A 22,840-nucleotide genomic window follows, 5' to 3' on the forward strand; every position below is an offset into this window, starting at 1 on the left:
AGCAATGTCCCTGTCCATTTGCTCATTGGGCATACTCCCAGCCTCTGATGCAGAAGTCTGCTTGCTGGTAACTGGGACCCATTCTTTTGGCTTAGGCAAAGTTCCAGGTGCTCTGCCTGGCTGACAACACCTGCCCTGGGCTCTACAGGCACTACGCTCCTTCCTGAACTCATGTTATAATTCCCAGTCATAGAGACACCAGCTGGACCTTTCCTGTGATGCTCACTTAGTGCTAGCAACTGCCTACATAAAGAAACAAAAACAAAAAAAAACTACTTATTGAAGATTTTCTCTCCTTTCAAATGAGTCTAACTTAAACAGGAATCTAACAGAGACCTAGGCATGCAGCCAACATTCATTCATTCAACAAATATTTATTTCATGGCTATTATGTTCTAGGCACCAAGCTAATATAAAAGATACAGCAATGATTATGACAAGCAGGATGGCTGCTCCTACAGAATTTACATTCTAGTGGAGAAAGCCACACAAAAAATACATAATAAAATTTCTCATAGTGATACATACAGTGACAAAAATAAGACAGGTAATGTGATAGATGTGACTTGGGGGTGGGACAGAGGTGAGAAGTGAAATTAAAAGGCATTTTCAAAGCACTGCGACCTAAACGATGAGATAAGCGAAGTTAGGCAAAGATCTAGATAGAAAGTGCTCCAAGCAAAAGGGAAGCATGTAAAGTGCTTTGGGGCAGCATTTGGAAGCAGAGAGAAGGCCATTTTGGCTGGAATATAGAGTAGGGAAGAGTGCTAAGAGATGAGAGGTAGGTAGAGGTGATAGGGAGCCTTATAGGTGAGAAGTTCAAATTTCATTCCAAGGATAACAGAAGACTACTGGAAGGTTTCCTTTAACAGATACTATCTAAACATTTTTAAACAAACACAATCCACAATAATATGAATTATATTAGTTGATGTAATTCCTTATTTTACTATTTGATCCAAATAACTATTTCAAAGTATTTATCACAGCTGTACTTATTTAATTGTCTGATTCCCTCAGTAGACCCTGAGTTTCATGACAATAGGGTCTACATCTCTCTTCTTACTGACTCCCCAGAGCCTGAGTGTCTCTTAAATAGGACATGTTCAAGATAGATTCTGTCAAATGAATAAATTTAATGATGAACTAGTCCATGGCAGACACTGCTACACACTGAATTAGAACCAGTTCCTGTATGCAAGAAGCTCATAGTCTATTGAGGGAGGCCAACATGTAATCAATTAATAATAATACAACAGAGTAACTGCTACACCAGAAATACTAACAAATACTATAGGGACGTAAGAGAGAAAATAACTAATTTTGCTTAGTGTCAGGGAAAACATTAAGGAAGTTTTTAACTAAGAACAAATATTCATTTTCTTGGGATAAATATTTATACTAAGAAAGAATTCTATATCATGTTCTATTAATCTTATTAGTTCCACAATTCAAGAGAACATATACTCTATTGACAAAATTATTTAATATACTACTACCATGATATTTCTAAACATCTTGAAAAGGCTTATTTCTAAAACAACCTTTTAGAATCTTCTCTGTATTTTTGTTATTATGCATACCAACTCCCTATATATGAAAGTTAAATTCAAAGCTAAAATATTTATAATATTACTAGCTCTGGGAAAATCTAGATAGGGTAGCCTATTGTGTTCTGCTTTTTCACCAGATTCCATATATCAGTGATAGTGATCACCACCAAATTTTCATTTATTATGTACCTTATCAGAAATTACCAGATGCTTTCAAGCTCCCAACAAACTTTTGGGGTTTCATTACCATACTGTGTATAGAAGTCAAATATGCTATCAAAAGAAATTAATTTGGGGCTATTTCTATTACAGCACAAATAAAAACATTCTTCATTTGAAAACAATCAGCCTTATCAGCATCCATAGTACATAAATTTAGTTAAATGGTGCCATCTGGTGACATAAATCCTGCAACAAATATAAAAGGTCCAGAGACAAACTTCTTGGATTTGGCATCCAACTGAAAGTGTCAAAATTAACTTAAGAAATATTTGATCCTGCTTGACATAAAGCACACAACTAATCACACTCAGTATATAGCAGTTTAACAAAGGGAATTATAAGAACTGTTTGGGCCCCATTTTCTGCTTACCACTCTTGTTTCTCAAGTGTATCTTCAAATTTAAACAAGTCTCCAGAAAAGATTTAAGTCTAATACGATCCTTTGGCCAGCTCTGAGAGAACATTTTTAAAGTATAAATATCAAGAATATCTTGAACGTTGTTTAAGTCACATCTATTTCCTCACTCTCCTTCTGATTTCTATGAATCTGTTTGTTATCACCTCAAATGCCACTTCCCTAAGATAGCTCACCCTGATTCCACTGCTAAAGTTAAGCTTCTCACCCACAACATTCTCTACTTCACCACTGTAGCATTTTTGCAATGGTAAATATAAACTATTCATGCAATTTAATTTAATGCTTTTCTCTACAGTTTTATATCTGGCACAGTGTTCAGTGTTTGAATGAACAAATGGATACATGGATAATTAGATAAATGGATGAGGAAAAAATGTCCTTTTCTATCCTCTTCTTACCCAAATCCTGTCATTGACAAGATCCAGCTCAAGTTTACATCTTGTAAAAACAAATCTTCCCCAGTAACACCAATCTACAATGAATCCATGCTTCTTTGGACTCCTACAGCACTTTGGTCTAAGCTCCAGAGTTTAAGCCTCGGTTATATTCTACGTAATACTTGTTAGTATATATGTGAATATTACCTTCCTAACTGATCCTAACATCCTCAAGGGTAGGAATTTGGTTTTTAATAATATCCACCTGCACATGTCCATGTAAGGAGGTAAATACCTCATAAATAACTTATTAATTATTATTACTAAATTGTAATAACTGAAATACCTGCATTCTTTCTACTGAAATGGGTATTGTAAACAAATTAACAAGAACAGAGTAGATCTCAATATTTAAGAACCTAACATTCACCTTCCTTGCAGTCCAAGGAACTCTCAACAGTCTTCTCCAACACCACAGTTCAAAGCATCAATTCTTCAGTGCTCAGCTTTCTTTATAGTCCAACTCTCACATCCATACATGACTACTGGAAAAACCACAGCTTTGACTAGACAGACCTTTGTTGGCAAAGTAATGTCCCTGCTTTTTAATATGCTGTCTAGAAGCTGAAGCTCCAATACTTTGGCCACCTGATGCAATGAACTGACTCATTTGAAAAAATCCTGATGCTGGGAAAGATTGAAGATGGGAGGAGAAGGGGACGACAGAGGATGAGATGGTTGGATGGCATCACCAACTGGATGGACATGAGTTTGAGTAAGCTCCGGGAGTTGGTGATAGACACGGAAGCCTGGCATGCTGCAGTCCATGGGGTCGCAAAGAGTCAGACACAATTGAGCAACTGAACTGAACTGAGCTTCGCATGTGCCAACAACGGCATCTCAGTGTAGCTTATTTGTTCTCTATTCACAGTTCCATAGGTAGAAACTACCATGAAGTATCCACAGGGAAAAAATCCACTTCAATGTTTCAGATACACTATTGTATATCCCAGAATGATAATATAATGGCTCATTATATTTGACACAGATCAAACTAAATTTTTATAAAACTCAAGAATGAAGAAATGCCACCATCATATTTTCCCAAATTTATTAATGCTGTTCACATACTATATTTCTTTCCCTGAGTGGCCAAATTTCTAACTATTTAGAACACAAGTTCTCAAACTTTAGCATGCCTCAGAATAGCCTGGAAGGCTTATTGCAACAATATTTGCTGCACCCTGCTTTCAGAGTTTGTAATTCGGTAAGTCTGGAGTGAGGCCCAAGAATTTGCAATGCTGACCAAATTCCCAAGTGAAGCTGATGCTGCTGATCCAAGAACCACACTCTGAGAACCTCTGCTTTGGAGGATTAGAGTCAAGTTGTTCCAAATTTATATAACCATTTCACTATAATCTACAAAAAATTATTTCAGTTTCTTATGATCAGGTGGCAAAAATTATTACAAAAACAAATTAAGACCAGAATAACTATGATGTTTGTAAATAGATATTACTTTGAAATAAATAACAAACCAAAAAGTTTGTTAGGATTTTCCATAAGCTGTTATAGGAAAACACAATTTTTTTGGCCAACCCAACATGTTAGAATTACTACAGTGAGAAAAAATGCAATTTTTTTTTACTCAAACTAAAATCTGATAAAACTCTCATGCAAATCAATTTTATAATACTAATCACTATTATATTTAAATGACTCACTAATCACATACCTAATATCTCTTTTCTCCACTTGATTTCTCTCACCCATAAAGGCAAGCACTATTCTCTCCTCTACAGTTTACTGACGTGATGAACACAAGTTTGAGTAGGCTCCAGGAGTTGGTAATGGACAGGGAAGCCTTCAATCCATGGGGTCGCAAAGAGTCAGACACTACTGAGCAACTGAACAGATAGTTTAGTGTTATATCCCTATTGTCAAGCATAATGTGTAACACATAACAGGTATTTTTTAAGTAATTGTTGAATACATAAAATGTATTGATGACATATTATTATTAAAGCCCACAAACTGAGGGTACAAATGTTATATAGATATAACCTCAACTCTCAAGCTATTACATTCTATTGAGGGAGTAGTAATATACTCAATTTGTCATAAGGCAACATAACAAGTGCTTTATAGTAATATGAACAAAGTGCTATGAGACATAACGAAAGGGCTGGTTAAAGCTGCTAACAGGTAAGGACATGGTAGAAGGCTTCAATAGGTAGGGACAGGTAGAAGGAGATGATAAATCCCAATATGTAAGTATATCTACTGTGTCACCTCTATTGCTAATAATTCCATATGGTCTATACTTATGTTTATGAAAATAAAAAATATTTTACTCTAACACAAAATCTGACATTCAGCCACCATAAAGCAAGATAAGTTCTTTTCTAAGATGTTGCTATGCTACCAGCAGAGTTTTTAGGAAACAATCACTACTACCCATTCTCTTCTAAGGCTTCCCCCTAGGTTCCCCCTCAAACACTGAAGTGAAGTAAGAGAAAACAAAATTAGATTAAACAATGCTAACAAGATTTTAGAAGGGGTTGAAAGGTACTAAATATACATACATGTTCTGTCCATACTGGTACATAAAAGTAATAAATAAATAAGGCAATTTTCAATAAGATATCAAAGCAAAGAAATTTCATGGTACATAACTCAAAAATGAACTAACCGATTACATGATTTAAATGGTCTTTACAGATAATTATGGTGCTAACACAGATCGTTAAATTTTCAAAGTAGATCTGGCAGAGACGTACAAAAAGGAAAACATTCCATCTTGCTCCTAAAAAAAGGATAAATAATCTAATACAGTCCCTTGAAAATCTGACTGCTTTAGCTGTGCTAAATGAAGAGACTTAAGTTGTAAAATATCGTGGAATTCACTTATATTCAAATTCTGAAAAGTGCTAATAGTGCAATCATCATAAAGCCATCCACTGGAGAAAACATTTTCCTTAGTATTTCCACAAGATGTCACCCTAAGCCTAACATCGAAGTGTGCAGCTTTACTATTTTAGGCATTTTTCTTTTTGTGTATTAATGAACATTAATTACTAACTTTTTAAAAATTAAGGTCTTTGTGTTTATACTTTCAGTTATTCGTAAATGGAAAATCAAAACAGAATACAGGGCCTAAAGAAGCAAGAAAGAAGAAAGTTAATCAAACAGTTTATCATTCACACTGTTTATCACAAGAGAAATTTTCTTTTATTTTGAAAATGTTCCATAATTAGCATATATTATGCTTATAATCAGGCTTCCCTAGTGGCTCAGGCAGTAAAAAATCCACCTGCAATGCGGGAAACCTGGATTCAGTCCCTGGGTTGGAAAGATCCCCTGGAGGAGGGCATGGCAACCCACTCCAGAGTTCTTGCCTGGAGAATTCCCACAGACAGAAGAGCCTGGCAGGCTACAGTCCCTGGGGTCGCAAAGCCTCGGACACGACTAAGTGACTAAGCACAGCATACTTATAATCAGATAAAGTTATACCTTAAAAATAAAAAAACAATACCTCTGCTATCACTCCCCATCCTATTATCACAGAACCCATTTATAAAATGCTTTTACACACTATAATAATGATCAAAGCTATGGAGACAGAATTCTGTGCTCAAAGATTATACCATCTAAGATAGACTAGTGTTTGCATTTTCTTTTTTCACAAAAGAAGGATATTATTTATTTTCAAAGTGATGCTTTTCATTTACTGAGACAAGGCCTGGTTTCCGAGTCACCTGTAAATGATACAGCACATTCTGCAATAACAGTGTTTTACCCTACTATACACTTGTATTGGATTTTCTGCACTATGAGTGCCTCCTATTTTCTTCAGTTGAGATTCATGCAAGGCATTATTTCAACATACTATCTGATTATCAGAATAATGGGCTAAAGCCACTATTTTCCATTATGTGCAGCAAAAAAGAAGGGGAAGGGAGGTTGGTTGAAACAGAAAGCAAAATACCCAGTAAAAATAATCCCCTGTTTATCAATGGTTCCCTACTTATCCTTTTATAAAGATACAATCCCCTTCAGGATACAAGGGCTATGTAGTTTTTCCTTTTTGGGTCCTTAAAAAAAAAATGCACAGTGAGACCAATAAAATTCAATAGAAAATTATGTTGCATTGTATAGCATTGCTCCATTCTTTGCAGTCTGGTTTATTCCAAAATGACTTAAAAGACCAGCCAAAACAAATCTATCCATTCAAAGCTGGGCATCAGGATTACTTATGTAACAGCTTTTTACAGATTACTGTGACCTCTCATCTTATTAGAGAAATTCAACTACTCTATAGGCTTTCTGCCAAGTTATCTATCACTCACTTTAAACAATGGCAAAATACAACTCTTTGTCATTCGTCTTTTTATTCCTCATGTAATGATGCTGCACTGCCAAATGAATACATTATTCTGGTAGAATTATCTAAAGCATTCAACAATATTCTTCCTAAATAAAGTTCTTAAAAACTCAATCAAAAGACATAGCCCAATCTTATCTAAGCACATCATACAAATCTATTTAGAAGTATGGCCATTCAGTTAATGGTCTTAATAAAACTATTAATTTTTAACTGAAAAATCTGTTGCTTAAAAAATGTTCTCTAAAATACTATTCTCTAATGACAGGGTTTATTTAAATTTCGTTAAGAGTCCATTTAGAGTTGTTTTTATTTAATACCAACTAAGATGATTATAGTTATGTGTGTCATTAATTCTTACTAGCCATAAAAGAATATTTCAAAGAAATTAATCCACAGACAAAATAATCCTATAGAGCTTTTACTATTTTTACTCAATAGATTGATTTTCAATTTTTCAAAAAGGAATGGTTTCTTAAATATAAACCATAGAGTTGTAGTTTTGTCAATAAGTATAAACATTTATTATAATAAAAGCACAAAATATTTTTAAGACTAATTCTCATAAATTCATGTTTTTATTTTTTATATCAGTAACCATCAAACCTGGAAAAAGTAGTAATAATGTCTAGTAGATGCAATTATTTCTCTAAAATATACTGTTTAAATTTAGCAGAATCTATAATTGAGTCCTTTTTAAAACTGTTGGTCACTTTTGTTGGGGGGAGGTATTTGTATCTTTACTAGTTTAATTCTAAAAAAAGAATTTAAAATTATCTGCATAAATGCAAAAATGTATGTATAAAGATATACATAAATAAACCATAAATTCAAGAATAAACAGAAGGTTAAACATTATGTAGCTCAATTCATGAAAAACTGACAAAGTATTGAAATTTTCATCAATAAATTTTTCAGTGTGAATCATGAGATTTTTTGAGAGAAGCAAAAAGATGAAAAATAGTGTTTTAAGTTTTGTCTGAAGAAGGTAAGACTAGAACTATAATCCTAGCTGAATAGAATGTGACCCATCACTATTCATGTCAGGCAAGTCCTTCTCCAGAAGGAAGCAACTTCCTTCTCTAGCACATTTTTCCTCAATTTTTGAAATAAACTACTCCAGCTTTTTCCTGTGTTTACTTGTCTTCCTATACAAAACATTCTTTCAATAATTTTATTTTTATTAACATATACTTATTTCCATCTTATAGCAGTTCTTTTTTAAGATAAGCTGAAATAAGAAAATGAAAAAAAATATTTTCTTCTACCTGATATCAAGAAAAATATTTCAGTTTCAAATTTGGTTAATATCAGGTTCTCTGACAACAATATTCAAACAATTAAGCCCAATTCTAATTGTGAAGATGATGAATAATTTTTAATACCTACCTAGCAAAGCTTGGAATAAGCTGCTCTTAAAGATACCCATCACCTTTTTAACAGCATTTTTCAACTGCTGCTCCTCTGGTTTCCTTAATTTTTTGCAGTATTCTTCCAGTAATGACAAAGCTCGGTCAGTATCTGAAAAACATGATTTTAAAATTCTATCTTATGGTCTCAGAAAAACAGTAATCTAACATTAAACTATTGTCTAATGGTATTCCTAATTTCATAACACAGAATAATAACTAATCAGGAATTCCATAAACTACTTTTAAAATTGATAATTACAATGAACTCAATTTTAAGAACCCACTTTTATTTCTATTGTCTTCCAAAAGAATTTGCAACTATGAAACAAGGCAAAAGTCCATATGGAATGCCGACCAGTTGATATTCACACAGTAGATAAGACTCTGTCAGGAAAACTATCTTAAAATTTGTGACCTCCTACAACATAATGTCCAGATTCCTTAATGTAACTTTTGAGACCACCATCCCATAAGCTGTTTACAAGCTATATTTTCAGTCTTTATTTCCCACTATATATTATTTCACCCCCTTCACACATTTACACACAGTGCCAAAGCCACAGTGGATTACTCACTTTCACTCTCCACTCTGCCCCCCACACACACATACGTACACACACACACTTTCTATACCTGTGTAGTTTTCTTTGCTCCTCCTGCTCTCTGTATTGGAATATCCTCCCCCATAGCCCTCTCTCCTCCTTGAATTAGTATGCTACATTAGAAAGAGTTTATTGTTAGCTGGGTCTGGGTCTGAAACCTATTTGCTAGCTGTGTGGCCGTCAATAAGTTACTTAACCTCTCTGAGCTTGTTTCCTTACAGGCAGCAGGATTAAATTACAAAATGCTTAGTACAATACCTAGCGCATAGAAAGTAATCAAGAAGTCAACTGAAAACTTATCTTCCCTTAATTTGGACCTAACTCAAATGTTCTCTGGAGAAGGAAGTGGCAACCCACTCCAGTATTCCTGCCTGGAGGACTCCACAGACAGGGGAGCCTGGTGGAATACATACAGTCCATGGAGTCACAAAGAGTCAGACACAACTGAACGACCAACACACACACACACACACACACACACAAATGCTCTCTATTTCATAAAACCATCTCTGACAGTTAAAAGTAATCACTGTCACTCTTCTTCCAAACCACTTTGCCTACACAAATACTACAGGCATTCTTAATATGCACTGTTATACTATGGCTTCTTGAACTGCTCACATGACAAAGTATTAGTTACCCAGACAACAAAATATCCCTGAAAAAGTCACCAAAGTGGCAGTGTCTTTGTGTGTAGTAGGTGACAATTATTTTTGGAAGTGAGAAGACTCAATTTAGTTGTTCCAAAATTAAGTTCTGTTTGAAAAATGTCAAGTTACATATTTTTAACCAGTAATACTTATGAATGTACACTGAGAATATAAAATACAACACTTCCTCAGACCTGAAATGCATTATGAGAAAGGGCAAGAGTCATCTTAACAAATGAACAACTGCTTTCATCATCGACTTGTATTTTATAAAATTATGTTTTGAAAGCTTCTGAAGAAAGTGGCAACAAAGTTCAGACCATAATCTTAAATATTAAATTGATAATTTTCCTCTTTATATGATTTATATAATTTTATATTTGTTCTGTTTGAGGAGTTCCTGTCTGAGGAATAGCATACAAACTTTTCATAGAGAAGACACATTATGAAGTTTCTTATTAATATCATTTTGGATGAAAGCTGACTGGAATTATTGTTCAGTCACTCAGTTGTGTCCAACTCTTGTGATCCCATGGACTGCAGCACGCCAGGCTTGGTTTTCCACAATTTTATCCTTTGCTCAGATTCTGTCATCAGTAAGAGTTTTACCTTCAGTCAGTGTCACTTCCTTCAAAAGTCTCTTTAGGAATTCCTGGTACTTCTCCACCTGACCAGAGCTCTTCTTTTGTTATTGTGTATTTTTTAATCATACGAGGAATCTTCATCAAAACTTCCCTGCTTTGAGATTCATTCTTTTTCTCCCAGCTTTACTGAGGTCAGATTGACAAATAAAAATTGTATACAGTTAAGGTGTACAACAGAAAGTTTTGATATATGTATATATTGTGAAATGATTACCACAATCATTACCACAAAGACAACTGTCTTTGAATTTTAATAGCCTTTCCCCCTTCAAATCTACCACTTTCACAGACTAAATATCAATTATAACAATAATTCATATTTTCCTATTGAACGTTCCAATTCTCTACCCCTACAGCCATCCTCAGCTGATGATCATGTTTTCCATTTTGTGGAAAATCAGAAGAGAAATTACACAATCTCCTAATCTAATATCCACTAGGTTATCTGTAGCTGCTCCCCTATATTCTGTCTTCCCCGTTACTATGGATAAAATATTTGTAATGCCAACTCCTCTACTTAAGCACCTAAGCCTATTTTCTTTTGCCTACACTGCTTCATCATCAACTGTTTTCCTCTCCAATCCCTCCCTTTAGCATACAAATAAAACTGTAAGAGCAGTGATTTTTAAAAACCTTCCTTTACCCTTAATTCCTCTAACTACTGTCCCCAGTTCTCTGTTCCCTTCCATAGCAAAACTCCTTGAAATGCTGTCTACACCTTCTTTGCTTTCATTGTTTCTTATCGTTGCTGTTGTTCAGTTGCTAAGTCGTGTCCGACTCTTTGCAACCCCATGGACTGCAGCACACCATGATAGCATTCCCATAATCACATCTACAGATATAAGTCACTAGGTAAAGGGACTTTAACTAATTCCTTCAACACATATTTATTGAATGACTACCCAGGGAAGACACTATCAAAAGCATCTAGATGGCCTCTAAACCAACAGAATTTATTATGTCTCTCATTTCTGTACAACAAAATACTGACACATAAAACAAAAAGGCAGAATACAATAAAAATGGTCAAATATGGTCAAGTCTGTCTTAGACAACTTAGGTTTATGCATGCCAGCATCTAATGATGGAATTGCGGTTGCCTTTTCAAGGTTCTTTTTGACATCAATGATCACCATCTGGTGTTAATTCTATTTCTGATTAAATTCTTGTTTCTGATTAACAAAAGCTTGAATGTGAAGATAATAGAAAACTACATAACTATACAAAGATGGTAAATAAAGAAAACAAAAGATAACAAGGATCTTGTTGTATAATTCAAAGATCCCTAACCAGATGTTTAATAAAGTGGAAAGTTGAGAATTACCCAAGTAAGTTGGGACTAATACCTTGACTGCTGTTCAAATTAAACCAGGTATAAGTGGAGATATTTTTTCACCTGAACTGCCAATACAATGATCTCAATTATCTTATTTTCTCTGTTAAAGGAAATCTGTATTCATATGACTCCAGAGTCTACTGAAAGGACAAAACTAAACTTGGAATACCTGAAGGCAGATAAAGAAGGAAATAACAGGGAAATCATTTTTAAAAATAAAAATTTCAGATGAAATATACAATCCAAAGGATATAGTGAATGTTACATAATTGGAATCACAGGTAATCCCATGTCTGTTAATTAAGGTTCAACTCTTTTGTCTTTGGTTTAAGAACAGCATTGCCAAAAAGTTATAATTTGGGACAGGTGATTTAATTTGAAACAGTAATATTGCTAACATGAATTTTTAGATAGGAAAAAGATAACAAAATTATTTGCCACAACTAAGAAGAATTATAGAACATGTGATGGTATTGTTCAGAAAACTAAGATCTAAGTATAATAAAGGAAATGGTAAACTAAACACACAAATCATTTCAAATCTTGAAATCCCTTTAAATACAATCTGACTGCAATGCAGGAGACCTGGGTTCGATTCCTGGGTTGGAAAGATTCCCTAGAGAAGGGAAAGGCTGCCCACTCCAGTATTCTGGCCTGGAGAATTCCACAGACTGTATAGTCCATGGGTTCGCAAAGAGCCAGACACAATTGAGCGTCTTTCACTTTCACAGTTTAGAAAGAACTTTCCCATGCATTATCTGATTCCCACCACTGAGAAGTTATATTGCCTCTTATACATGAAACTGGGGCTTCCCTGGTGGCTCAGATGGTAAAGAATCTGCCTGCCATGCAGGAGACCTAGGTTCGATCCCTGAGTCAGAAGATCCCCTGGAGAAGGGCATGGCAACCCACTCCAGTATTCTTGCCTGGAGAACTCCATGGACAGAGGAGCCTGGCGGGCTATAATCTCTGGGGTCGCAAAGATTCAGACATAACTGGAGGACTAATACACACGCAGGCAGAAAACTGAAGTTCGTAAGTGACTTGCCCAAGATGACAGAACTACTGAATAACAAACCTGGAGCATAATCCTAAAGCTTTCGATTCTGAGTGTTCTCTCCATAGTACCACCCTTAATCCTCCAGAAACAATTGAGCATATCTCTATGGGGGAAAAAAAAAAAAACTTGACCAATCAGACATAACTTTATCACTAAATTTTAGAATCTAGGGTTGTAAGTTGAATCTCTATTTTTACATGTGCTTATTAATATAAAATAATAATTATAACATAAATTTAAATGGTCCTACCTTTAAAATCTAATAGAGCTACTAAGTTCTTTCCTTCATTACTCAAATATTTATCTTATGATGCTCTAGACTTTGGTCGCTCAATACTAAAAAAGATAAATATTCTACCCTCTCAGGGATGTCTTCTGTCTGAAGGTAAAGATAATTAAGTAGAAAATTTAAACACAGTAAAAGATTAAAACAGAGTGTGGTCATGCTATGATGAGGTACCAGGTGCCAAGAGAACAGAGAAGTAAACTGATACCATACAGATCACACTGGCCTTTTCCTGAAGAAGAATAAGAAGCCATGGAAAAATCTTTAATAAAGATGAGCACGACCATTTTTAAAGTTTTATAAAGATCATTTTAACTACAGTATGCTATCTATCAATTGAAACAAGAAAGAATGATGACAGTTTCCGCCCCCATGTCATCTGAAGTGAATATATGCAACATTGAACAGTTTTTGATCATTACTTATATACCATTATGACCAGCAAATTAGAAAAAAAAAAAAATTGTGGCCAAGCCATGCAGCATACAGGATTTTAGTTCCCTGACTAGGGACTGAACCTGTGTCCCATGCACTGAAAGCTTAGAGTCTTAACCACTGAACCACCAGGAAGTCCCTCAAATAAAAGTGTGTGTGTGTGTGTGTGTATGTATATATAGTCTTCTTTGGGGAACTATATATGCTTAATTCTGTTAACATTATCATTTTTGTTATTTTGTAAATTAAGGATTTGTTGTTGTTTTTGGTAGCTAGGTTATGTCCAACTCCTTGCAACCCCATGGACTATAGCCCCAGGCTCCTCTGTCCATGGAACTTCCCAGGCAAGAATACTGGGAGTGGGTTGCCATTTCTTTCTCCAAGGCAGCTTCCCAATCCATGGATAGAATTCGAGTCTCCTGCCTTGGCAGGCAGATTCTTTACCACTGAGCCACCAGGGAAGAGCCCCATATAAAGAATACTCATATGAAAATAATAAAATGATGAAGACTCATGTGAAAACACTAAAATGATGAATGCCAACATAAAAGTTATCCTGATACTAGGCCTTTAAAAAGATGCTTTAATATTAAAATATAAAGCCCAAGGTGATAAAAACAAAGGTATCATTTTATAACTAATAAAATTAGCTGTTGAGTAATGCTAAGTATTCTGCATAGATCACTTTATTTAATCTTCCCAAGTACCCCAAGAAATACACATTCCTCAAATGAGGAAACAAACTGAGAAATGAAGTAACTTCATTTCTTCCAAGGTGACACAACCAGTAAGTGCTGGAACCACGACGTAAACCATGGTCCATCTGGCACCAAAGCCCATACTTTTAAGTATTATGCCATACTGAAATTCAACTTACTGGGAAAGGATCACAGTATTTCTTTTTCCTGTAATTGTCCTTTTTTATGTAATTTTCTGTAATTATACTTTACTTCTCCCGCTTAAACTTTTTAAATATACTTCAACAAGCATCTGTTGATGAGACTCTCCACTACTGCCACAAAAAGGTAATAAACTAAAATGGTGAATTTATGTTGCCACCTTTCAGATAAGTCATTCTTTCAGCTTTTCTATAGAATTACTGAAGAGAAAATGAGAAAAGTATATGCTTAAAATAGTAACAAATAGAAAAGACAGCAAACTGCATCTTCAGCAGAATACTAAAAAATGCCTTGTTCCAGTTGTAACACACTAGGGGAAACAAAGATGAAAAAAAAAAAAATAGAAAAAACTTGGAGTTTAAATTGTGGGGAAAATGTATGGCCAGACTTAATGCAGATCAAAATACTGCAATCATTTCATAAATATTGAATGGTTTAAATTAGTAACATTGAAAGAGAAGAAATAACTCATAAGAACATCATCCTAGTCTATCAAAAAGTAGAAAGCATATCGTGGCACTTCTTTGCTGTAACCAGATGTGTACCTGCCACATCTGGGCAGGCTTACTCCAGGAGCTGACCAGGAAGCTGGACTCAAACAACTGATGGAAAGAGATTCTGACTCTGAACACAGCTTTCCTCTTCCTTGTAACAAAAAGTAAAGGTATCCTGCTAAGCATTTGTCAGTCAGTTCAGTTGCTCAGCTGTGTCCAACTCTTTGCAATCCCATGAATCACAGCATGCCAGGCCTCCTGTCCATCACCAACTCCCGGAGTTTACCCAAACTCATGCCCATCGAGTCAGTGATGCCATCCAGCCATCTCATCCTCTGTTGTCCCCTTCTCCTCCTGCCCCCAATCCCTCCCAGCATCAGGGTCTTTTCAAGTAAGTCAGCTCTTTGCATCAGGTGGCCAAAGTATTGGAGTTTCAGCTTCAGCATCAGTCCTTCCAATGAACACCCAGGACTGATCTCCTTTAGGATGGACTGGGTGGATCTCCTTGCAGTCCAAGGGACTCTCAAGAGTCTTCTCCAACACCACAATTCAAAAACATCAATTCTTCGGCACTCAGCTTTCTTCACAGTCCAATTCTCACATCCATAATGACCACTGGAAAAATCATAGCCTTGACTAGACAGATCCTTGTTGGCAAAGTAATGTCTCTGCTTCTGAATATGCTATCTAGGTTGGTGATAACTTTCCTTCCAAGGAGTAAGCGTCTTTTAATTTCATGGCTGCAATCACCATCTGCAGTGATTTTGGAGCCCCCCCCCCAAATTAAGTCTGTCACTGTTTCCCCATCTATTTCCCATGAAGTGATGGGACGAGATGCCATGATCTTAGTTTTCTGAATGCTGAGCTTTAAGTCAACTTCTTCACTTTCCTCTTTCACTTTCATCAAAGGGCTTTTTAGTTCCTCTTCACTTTCTACCATAAGGGTGGTATCATCTGCATACCTGAGGTTATTGATATTTCTCCCGGCAATCTTGATTCCAGCTTGTGCTTCTTCAGCCCAGAGTATCTCATGATGTACTCTGCATGTAAGTTAAATAAGCAGGGTGACAATATACAGCCTTGATGGACTCCTTTTCCTATTTGGAACCAGTCTGTTGTTCCATGTCCAGTTCTAACTGTTGCTTCCTGACCTGCATATAGGTTCCTCAAGAGGCAAGTCAGGCAGTCTGGTATTCTCAGCTCCTTCAGAATTTTCCATAGTTTATTGTGATCCACACAGTCAAAGGTTTTGGCATAGTCAATAAAGCAGAAATAGATGTTTTTCTGGAACTCTCTTGCTTTTTTGATGATCCAGCGGATGTTGGCAATTTGGTCTCTGGTTCCTCTGCCTTTTCTAAAACCAGCTTGAACATCTGGAAGTTCATGCTTCACATATTGCTGAAGTCTGGCTTGGAGAATTTTGAGCATTACTTGACTAGCGTGTGAGATGAGTGCAATTGTGCAGTGGTTTGAGCATTCTTTGGCATTGCCTTTCTTTGGGATTGGAATGAAAACTGACCTTTTCCAGTCCTGTGGCCACTGCTGAGTTTTCCAAATTTGCTGGCACTTTCACAGGATCATCTTTCAGGATTTGAAATAGCTCAACTGGAATTTCATCACTTCCACTAGCTTTGTTCATAGTGATGCTTTCTAAGGCCCACTTGACTTCACATTCCAGGATGTCTGGCTCTAGGTCAGTGATCACAGCATCGTGATTATCCGGGTCGTGAAGATCTTTCTTGTACAGTTCTTCTGTGTATTCTTGCCATCTCTTCTTAATATCTTCTGCTTCTGTTAGGCCCATACTATTTCTGCCCTTTATCAAGCCCATCGTTGCATGAAATGTTCCCTTGGTATCTCTAATTTTCTTGAAGAGATCTCTAGTCTTTCCCATTCTGTTGTTTTCCTCTATTTCTTTGCATTGATCGCTGAGGAAGGCTTTCTTATCTCTTCTTGCTATTCTTTGGAACTCTGCATTCAGATACTTGTATCTTTCCTTTTCTCCTTCTAGAATGTTGATTTTCACTCTTGCCATCTCCTATTTGACCACTTCCAATTTGCCTTGATTCATGGACCTAACATTCCAGGTTCCTATGCAATATTGCTCTTTACAGCATTGGACCTTGCTTCTATCACCAGTCACATCCACAACTGGGTATTGTTTTTCACTTCTCTTCTTTTGACAGCTATTTGTAAGGCCTCCTCAGACAGCCATTTTGCTTTTTTGCATTTCTTTTCCATGGGGATGGTCTTGACCCCTGTCTCCTGTACAATGTCACGAACCTCAGTCCATAGTTCATCAGGCACTCTATCAGATCTAGTCCCTTAAATCTATTTCTCACGTCCACTGTATAATCATAAGGGATTTGATTTAGGTCATACCTGAATGGTCTAGTGGTTTTTCCTACTTTCCTCAATTTGAGTCTGAATTTGGCAATAAGGAGTTCATGATCTAAGCAACAGTCAGCTCCTGGTCTTGTTTTTGCGGACTGTATAGAGCTTCTCCATCTTTGGCTGCAAAGAATATAATCAATCTGATTTCAGTATTGACCATCTGGTGATGTCCATGTGTAGAGTTTTCTCTTGTGTTGTTGGAAGAGGGTATTTGCTATGACCAGTGCATTCTCTTGGCAAAACTCTATTAGCCTTTGCCCTGCTTCATTCCATATTCCAAAGCCAAATTTGCCTATTACTCCAGGTGTTTCTTGACTTCCTACTTTTGTATTCCAATCCCCTATAATGAAAAGGACATCTTTTTTGGGTGTTAGTTCTAAAAGGTCTTCTAGGTCTTCATAGAACAGTTCAACTTCAGCTTCTTCAGAGTTACTATTTGGGGCATAGGCTTGGATTACCATGATATTGAATGGTTTGCCTTGGAAATGAACAGAGGAGCTACCCCATGTCCGAGGTCAGGGGCGACAGCTGAGAGGAGCAACCCCACATCAGAGGTCAGGGGCAGTGGAGAGGAGCAACCCCATGTCCAAGGAGTGGCAGCTGCACGGGCACATGAAGGCTGAGAGGAGCTACTCTATGTTCAAGGTCAGGATGGGCGACTTGTCCAAGGTAAGGAGCAACAGCTGCGCTTTGCTGGAGCAGCTGTGAAGAGATACCCCATGTCCAAGGTAAGAGAAACCCAAGTAAGATGGTAGGTGTTGCAAGAGACATCAGAGGGCAGACACACTGAAACCATAATCACAGAAAACTAGCCAATCTGATCACATGGACCACAGCCTTGTCTAACTCAATGAAACTAAGCCATGCCATGGGGGGCCACTCAAGATGGACGGGTCATGGTGGAGAGGTCTGACAGAATGTGGTCCACTGGAGAAGGGAATGGCAAACCACTTCAGTATTCTTGCCTTGAAAACCCCATGAACAGTATGAAAAGGCAAAATGATACGATACTGAAAGAGGAACTCCCCAGGCTGGTAGGTGCCCAATATGCTACAGGGGATCAGTGGAAAAATAATTCCAGAAAGAATGAAGGGATGAAGCCAAAGCAAAAACAATACCCAGTTGTGGATGTGACTGGTGATAGAAGCAAGGTCCAATGCTGTAAAGAGCAATATTGCATAGGAACCTGGAATGTTAGGTCCATGAATCAAGGCAAATTGGAAGTGGTCAAACAGGAGATGGCAAGAGTGAACATCAACATTCTAGAAATCAATGAACTAAAATGGACTGGAATGGGTGAATTTAACTCAGATGACCATTATATCTACTACTGTGGGCAGGAATCCCTTAGAAGAAATGGAGTAGCCATCATGGTCAATAAGAGTCCAAAATGCAGTACTTGGATGCAATTCAAAAAAGCATTTGTAGCACTTCCCTATTCTCAAAACAATTTTCACATGGGCTAGGTATATTTGATTATCTCAAGAATCCTAAGAGTTGAGTATTACTCTGTGTGTGTTCAGTTGCTCAGTCGTGTCTGACTTTGCGACCCCATGAACTGCAGCTCCCCAGGCTCCTCTGTCCATGCAATTTTCCAGGCAAAAACACTGGAGTGAGCTGCCATTTCCTTTTTCAGGGGATCTTCCCAACCCAGGGATCAAATCCATGTTGCTTGCATCTCTGCATTGACAGACAGAGTCTTTACCACTGCATCATCTGGGAAGCCCCTTGGGTATTATTTGTGGCAGTTATAACTTAAGATGAGAAGTTTGAAGTTCAACCTGTTGATTTTTAGATAACATATCCAGCTGATGGAAAAGGTAGGATTCCATCCCAGGGCTCTCCTCCACTCCCAGGGCTCTCTCCAGTCCCAGGGCTCTCCTCCCCTGCACCATGACACCATTCAGTGGATCTAAGAACACCACACTCATACAGTGCAAAGAACAATGGATAAACTTCCTGTCCTAATTCTATCACTAACTTTATTTTATAAAAATAAAGTTCATATACATTAACTTATTTGATGAGGAAAAGAAACAATGTATTACTAATGTTGTTTCAGAAAAGGAAACTGAAGTTCAGAAAGATGATATGATTTTCACAAGGTCACCTGGTGGCACTGTCATAAGAAGGCACGTGAAGAAGCACACATGGGAGACTGGTACTTTGAGATCTTAACTTTTTCTCTCTCTACATGTTCCCATTTCCTTTCTTTTCCTTCAAGCTGGTAACTGATTTTGTATTGTATTGCCTCAGGAGAGGTATGTACTAGGACAGAAAATTGAGGGAATTTTAGTTATTCCAGTTTTGCTTTCCAAAAGCCTAAACCCTCTGAATAAAAGAGTTTGTTTCAAAGATCAAAGAGAGATTCTCAGGTACATGCAGAGAGAGAAACATCTTCCAGCCCCTCCCCAGTCTAGGAAAAGATTTTCTCAGCTGAAAACTAAGAGAAGTTTTTGGAACCCAAGGCCGCAGGTATCTAGGCTATTTCCTGGCAGCACTGCCTGAGAGGCAGAAAGACCCCAGAGAGGAAAAGCAACATTATGCAGCTAGGCAAACAGAAACACAGAAATTCTGTGGGGGCCGGGGAGGGGTGGGGAATGTTAAATCCATGTCTTGGAAATAGTAATTGTAGCTAGACAAGAAAGAACTATCTAGACAAAACAACTCATGACTCAGAGGTAAACTGTTACACTCAGATGATCAATGACCAGAGTAGATCCCGTGCCAGATGGAGCCCTACTATAACCCCAGGAAAGACAGAAAACCTCAAAATGGATTGGAGTGATTCTGCCCATAACTTAGGAATTACGAGTCAGAAACAAAGCTGAACTGTGGAAAATGAAGATATTTCTTACACACCTAAATCTACAGAATAGGAGTCCTGGTCAATGATTATCTAATCTTGTCCCTTCTTCTGGAAGCCAGGTCTTCTGAGCCAGGTCTAGGTTTCTCCCACATCACTGCAACTGATGATGATGGAGGACATGGTTCAAAGAAATGAACATGAAACACAACACTGAAATTGCCTCTTTCCCTATCTGTCTCCTAATAAATTTTAAGCATCATAAAGTCAGACTGAATACCGTTTGCCACTGCAAAACATACACCTAGCACAGTGCCTGTGCCTATTAACAGGCACTCAATAAATCTCCGTTGAATAGATAAATGATTGAATAATTAAATGGAAAGAAAGCTATTTCCTTAAATACGTACACAAGTTTACCTTCTAAAATAAATTTTTAGTTTATTATCTATATGGTATTTTAAATAGAACACGACTTAACAGGCTTATTTCAGGTCTCACCACACATTCAATGATAAAGATGTCACAGCTCTCCAAAATGACAGATACTCTACAGACCCCTCAGAGCCTTGTGCTAACAGACCTAGGGCCTTAACGGCTGGTAAGACGTGCCATCAGGAGAAATAAGATACACAATCTTACTCATAATCTTTGGAAGTTTTAACTTAATAATTTATTTTCACAGGATTTTCTACTTTATAATACATCATTTCCACTTGAATCTTCAATCCTAAAACAAATGAGGTCAGGAGAAATGTTTCATAATGGAGGTGACTGGGCCATAATTCTTGAAATAGCTTTGTAAAACTAAAAACTAAACCTATGCAGAAAGCTTACTACCTGGAATTCAGAATGACTGAGGTAAAACTCATGATCCTTTGCTGACAAAGCAACCTACATTGAGGATACAGAGCCCTCGTGCCTTGACTGCTACAAATTCCTGAGCAGGAATTATAGCTCGGGGACACGTCCTCTTGCCCCAGTTTAAAAAAAAAAGATTTTATGCACCTCAGCATTATACTAAAAACATATGTTTTGTAGCCACTTGTGTGGCTACATGGTAAATATTAAGAAATAAGAGAATATAATGAGAGTATATAATTAAGAAAGAGAAAAGAACATTCTTACAGTTTACGGAATGTATTGTTATAGAAGAGTGAGGAATTAATTGTTTGGCAAAGGCATAAATGAGTGAAACATGTGAATTCAATGTTTTAAAAGTCCAATATTTTGTGTACATCTTCTCATGGACTAGACTTTTCTATCCAAAGATGTAACCAATCAAAGGCCTAAAAGAAAGATCAAATATTCTATCATGAATGGAGCACTTGGACAGTTTCCCAAAAACCTAACAGTTCAAATAGTGTATGGTATCAATTTATTAGCATATCATTTGCAACTTTCCCTATACATAAGAACTACAAAATAAATTCAATTAACAATTTTAGAACGATGCCTGCTGTTTGCTTCATAACATACTCTCAATCAGTACTTTAATACAAAGAATATTCTTCTATTTTTCTCTCCAGAATGATCTCTTATCATTCCAAGATGCCTCCTGGATTGATAATTATTTTCCAACATCAAGAGTCTGTGGCTTCATGACTTTTAATAACTCTCTTAACCAAGGTCAAGATGACTCTTTTGAAGGATTTCAAATTTAAGAAAATCTTTAGGAAGTTATCTTATTTTAATTTACAGAAATTACAAAAGTCTGAAAACTGCCTTTTCCCATCCCTCTCTGGGAAGATTTGGGGCTTAACTCTTGAATTCTACTAGCTTGGAAAATGAAAAAACAAGTTTTTCTGAAATGGAATAAAGTATCTGGATAATAACCCTGGTATGGCAAACACAAAAATTCAAACAAAAACTTGGTGAAGTATATACAAAAGGGATAAAATAGCTACTCACAGCCAATAAATTTAGTTACATATTTTCCCCTTTTTAGAGAATCAAATGAAATTATTTTAATAATTGAAGAAAAGCTAGAAATAGAAAAAGAGTATGCCCAGATTATTATTGTTGTTTAGTTGCTAAGTCATGTCCAACTCTTTTGCAACCCCATGGACTGTAGCCCACCAGGCTCCTCTGTCCATGGGCTTTCCCAGGCAAGAATACTGGAGTGGATTGCCATTTCCTTCTCCAAGGGATCTTCCTGACCCAGGGATCAAACCCCCGTTTCCGGCATTGGCAGGCAGATTCTTTACCACTGAACTACCAGGGAAGTCCATACCCAGATAATGAAAGGCAAATATAAAATAGTGAGATCCTACAAAAATGAAGTTAAGCCACAAAGTGCAGGAAACAAGTAAGAAAACTTTAAGGAAACAATAAACTTAAGAGTTATAAGTTTCCTTCCCAGGAGGAGGGGAAAGGAGAAAAACAGAAATGACACTTTTATGAAGTATACAGTCAACCAATAGGAAAGAGTGTAAGCCCAGGAAACAACAATCTCAAGAATGATACATGGCATGATACATGGCAATATCATCTCTTGGGATTCCAATTACACAACATTCTTCAACTTCCTTTAAAAAGAACAATGTCTAAACAATGAATTATGAAAATGATCATGTTTAAGTTTCACTAGATAGCATACATACTCCATTACATCACTAAGAACAGTTGCAAAAGAAGAAGTCAAAGGAAATAAAATGTCATGTATATTAATAACATCAGATACACTTCTATACCAATTTAAAAGAAGCACAGAATAGCACAATATTTTAAAAACAGAGAAATGAAATAAGCATTGGTCTCAAAGTATTAAAAGCACTGATTTTTTTTCCCCACATGTTTAGTGACAATAAAGGGAACAAAAAAATTGCTCAAAAAATGTACTGCAATGTACTAAAAAATTCTGTTGAA

General features: G+C 36.6%; 1 protein-coding gene across 12 annotated transcripts in view; it reads right to left on the reverse strand.

Moving 5' to 3' along the window:
* Positions 1 to 22,840, reverse strand: part of DLG2 (discs large MAGUK scaffold protein 2) — a 2,335,250-nt gene that overhangs the window by 2,307,924 nt on the left and 4,486 nt on the right. For 11 of the 12 annotated variants that reach the window (XM_086384619.1, XM_086384611.1, XM_086384617.1 and 8 more), the window contains exon 2: positions 8,344 to 8,475. In XM_086384619.1, the coding sequence (XP_086240745.1) occupies positions 8,344 to 8,475 (132 nt within the window). Of the gene's footprint in view, positions 1 to 8,343; positions 8,476 to 10,227; positions 10,389 to 22,840 lie in introns of all 12 variants that reach the window. The other variant, XM_086384615.1, reaches the window with a different exon arrangement.

The sequence above is a fragment of the Bos grunniens genome, chromosome 29 (assembly GCF_055505025.1).
Source record: "Bos grunniens cultivar Pamir isolate PY7600 chromosome 29, Bosgru_T2T1.0, whole genome shotgun sequence".
In the NCBI taxonomy this organism is placed as follows: domain Eukaryota; kingdom Metazoa; phylum Chordata; class Mammalia; order Artiodactyla; family Bovidae; genus Bos; species Bos grunniens.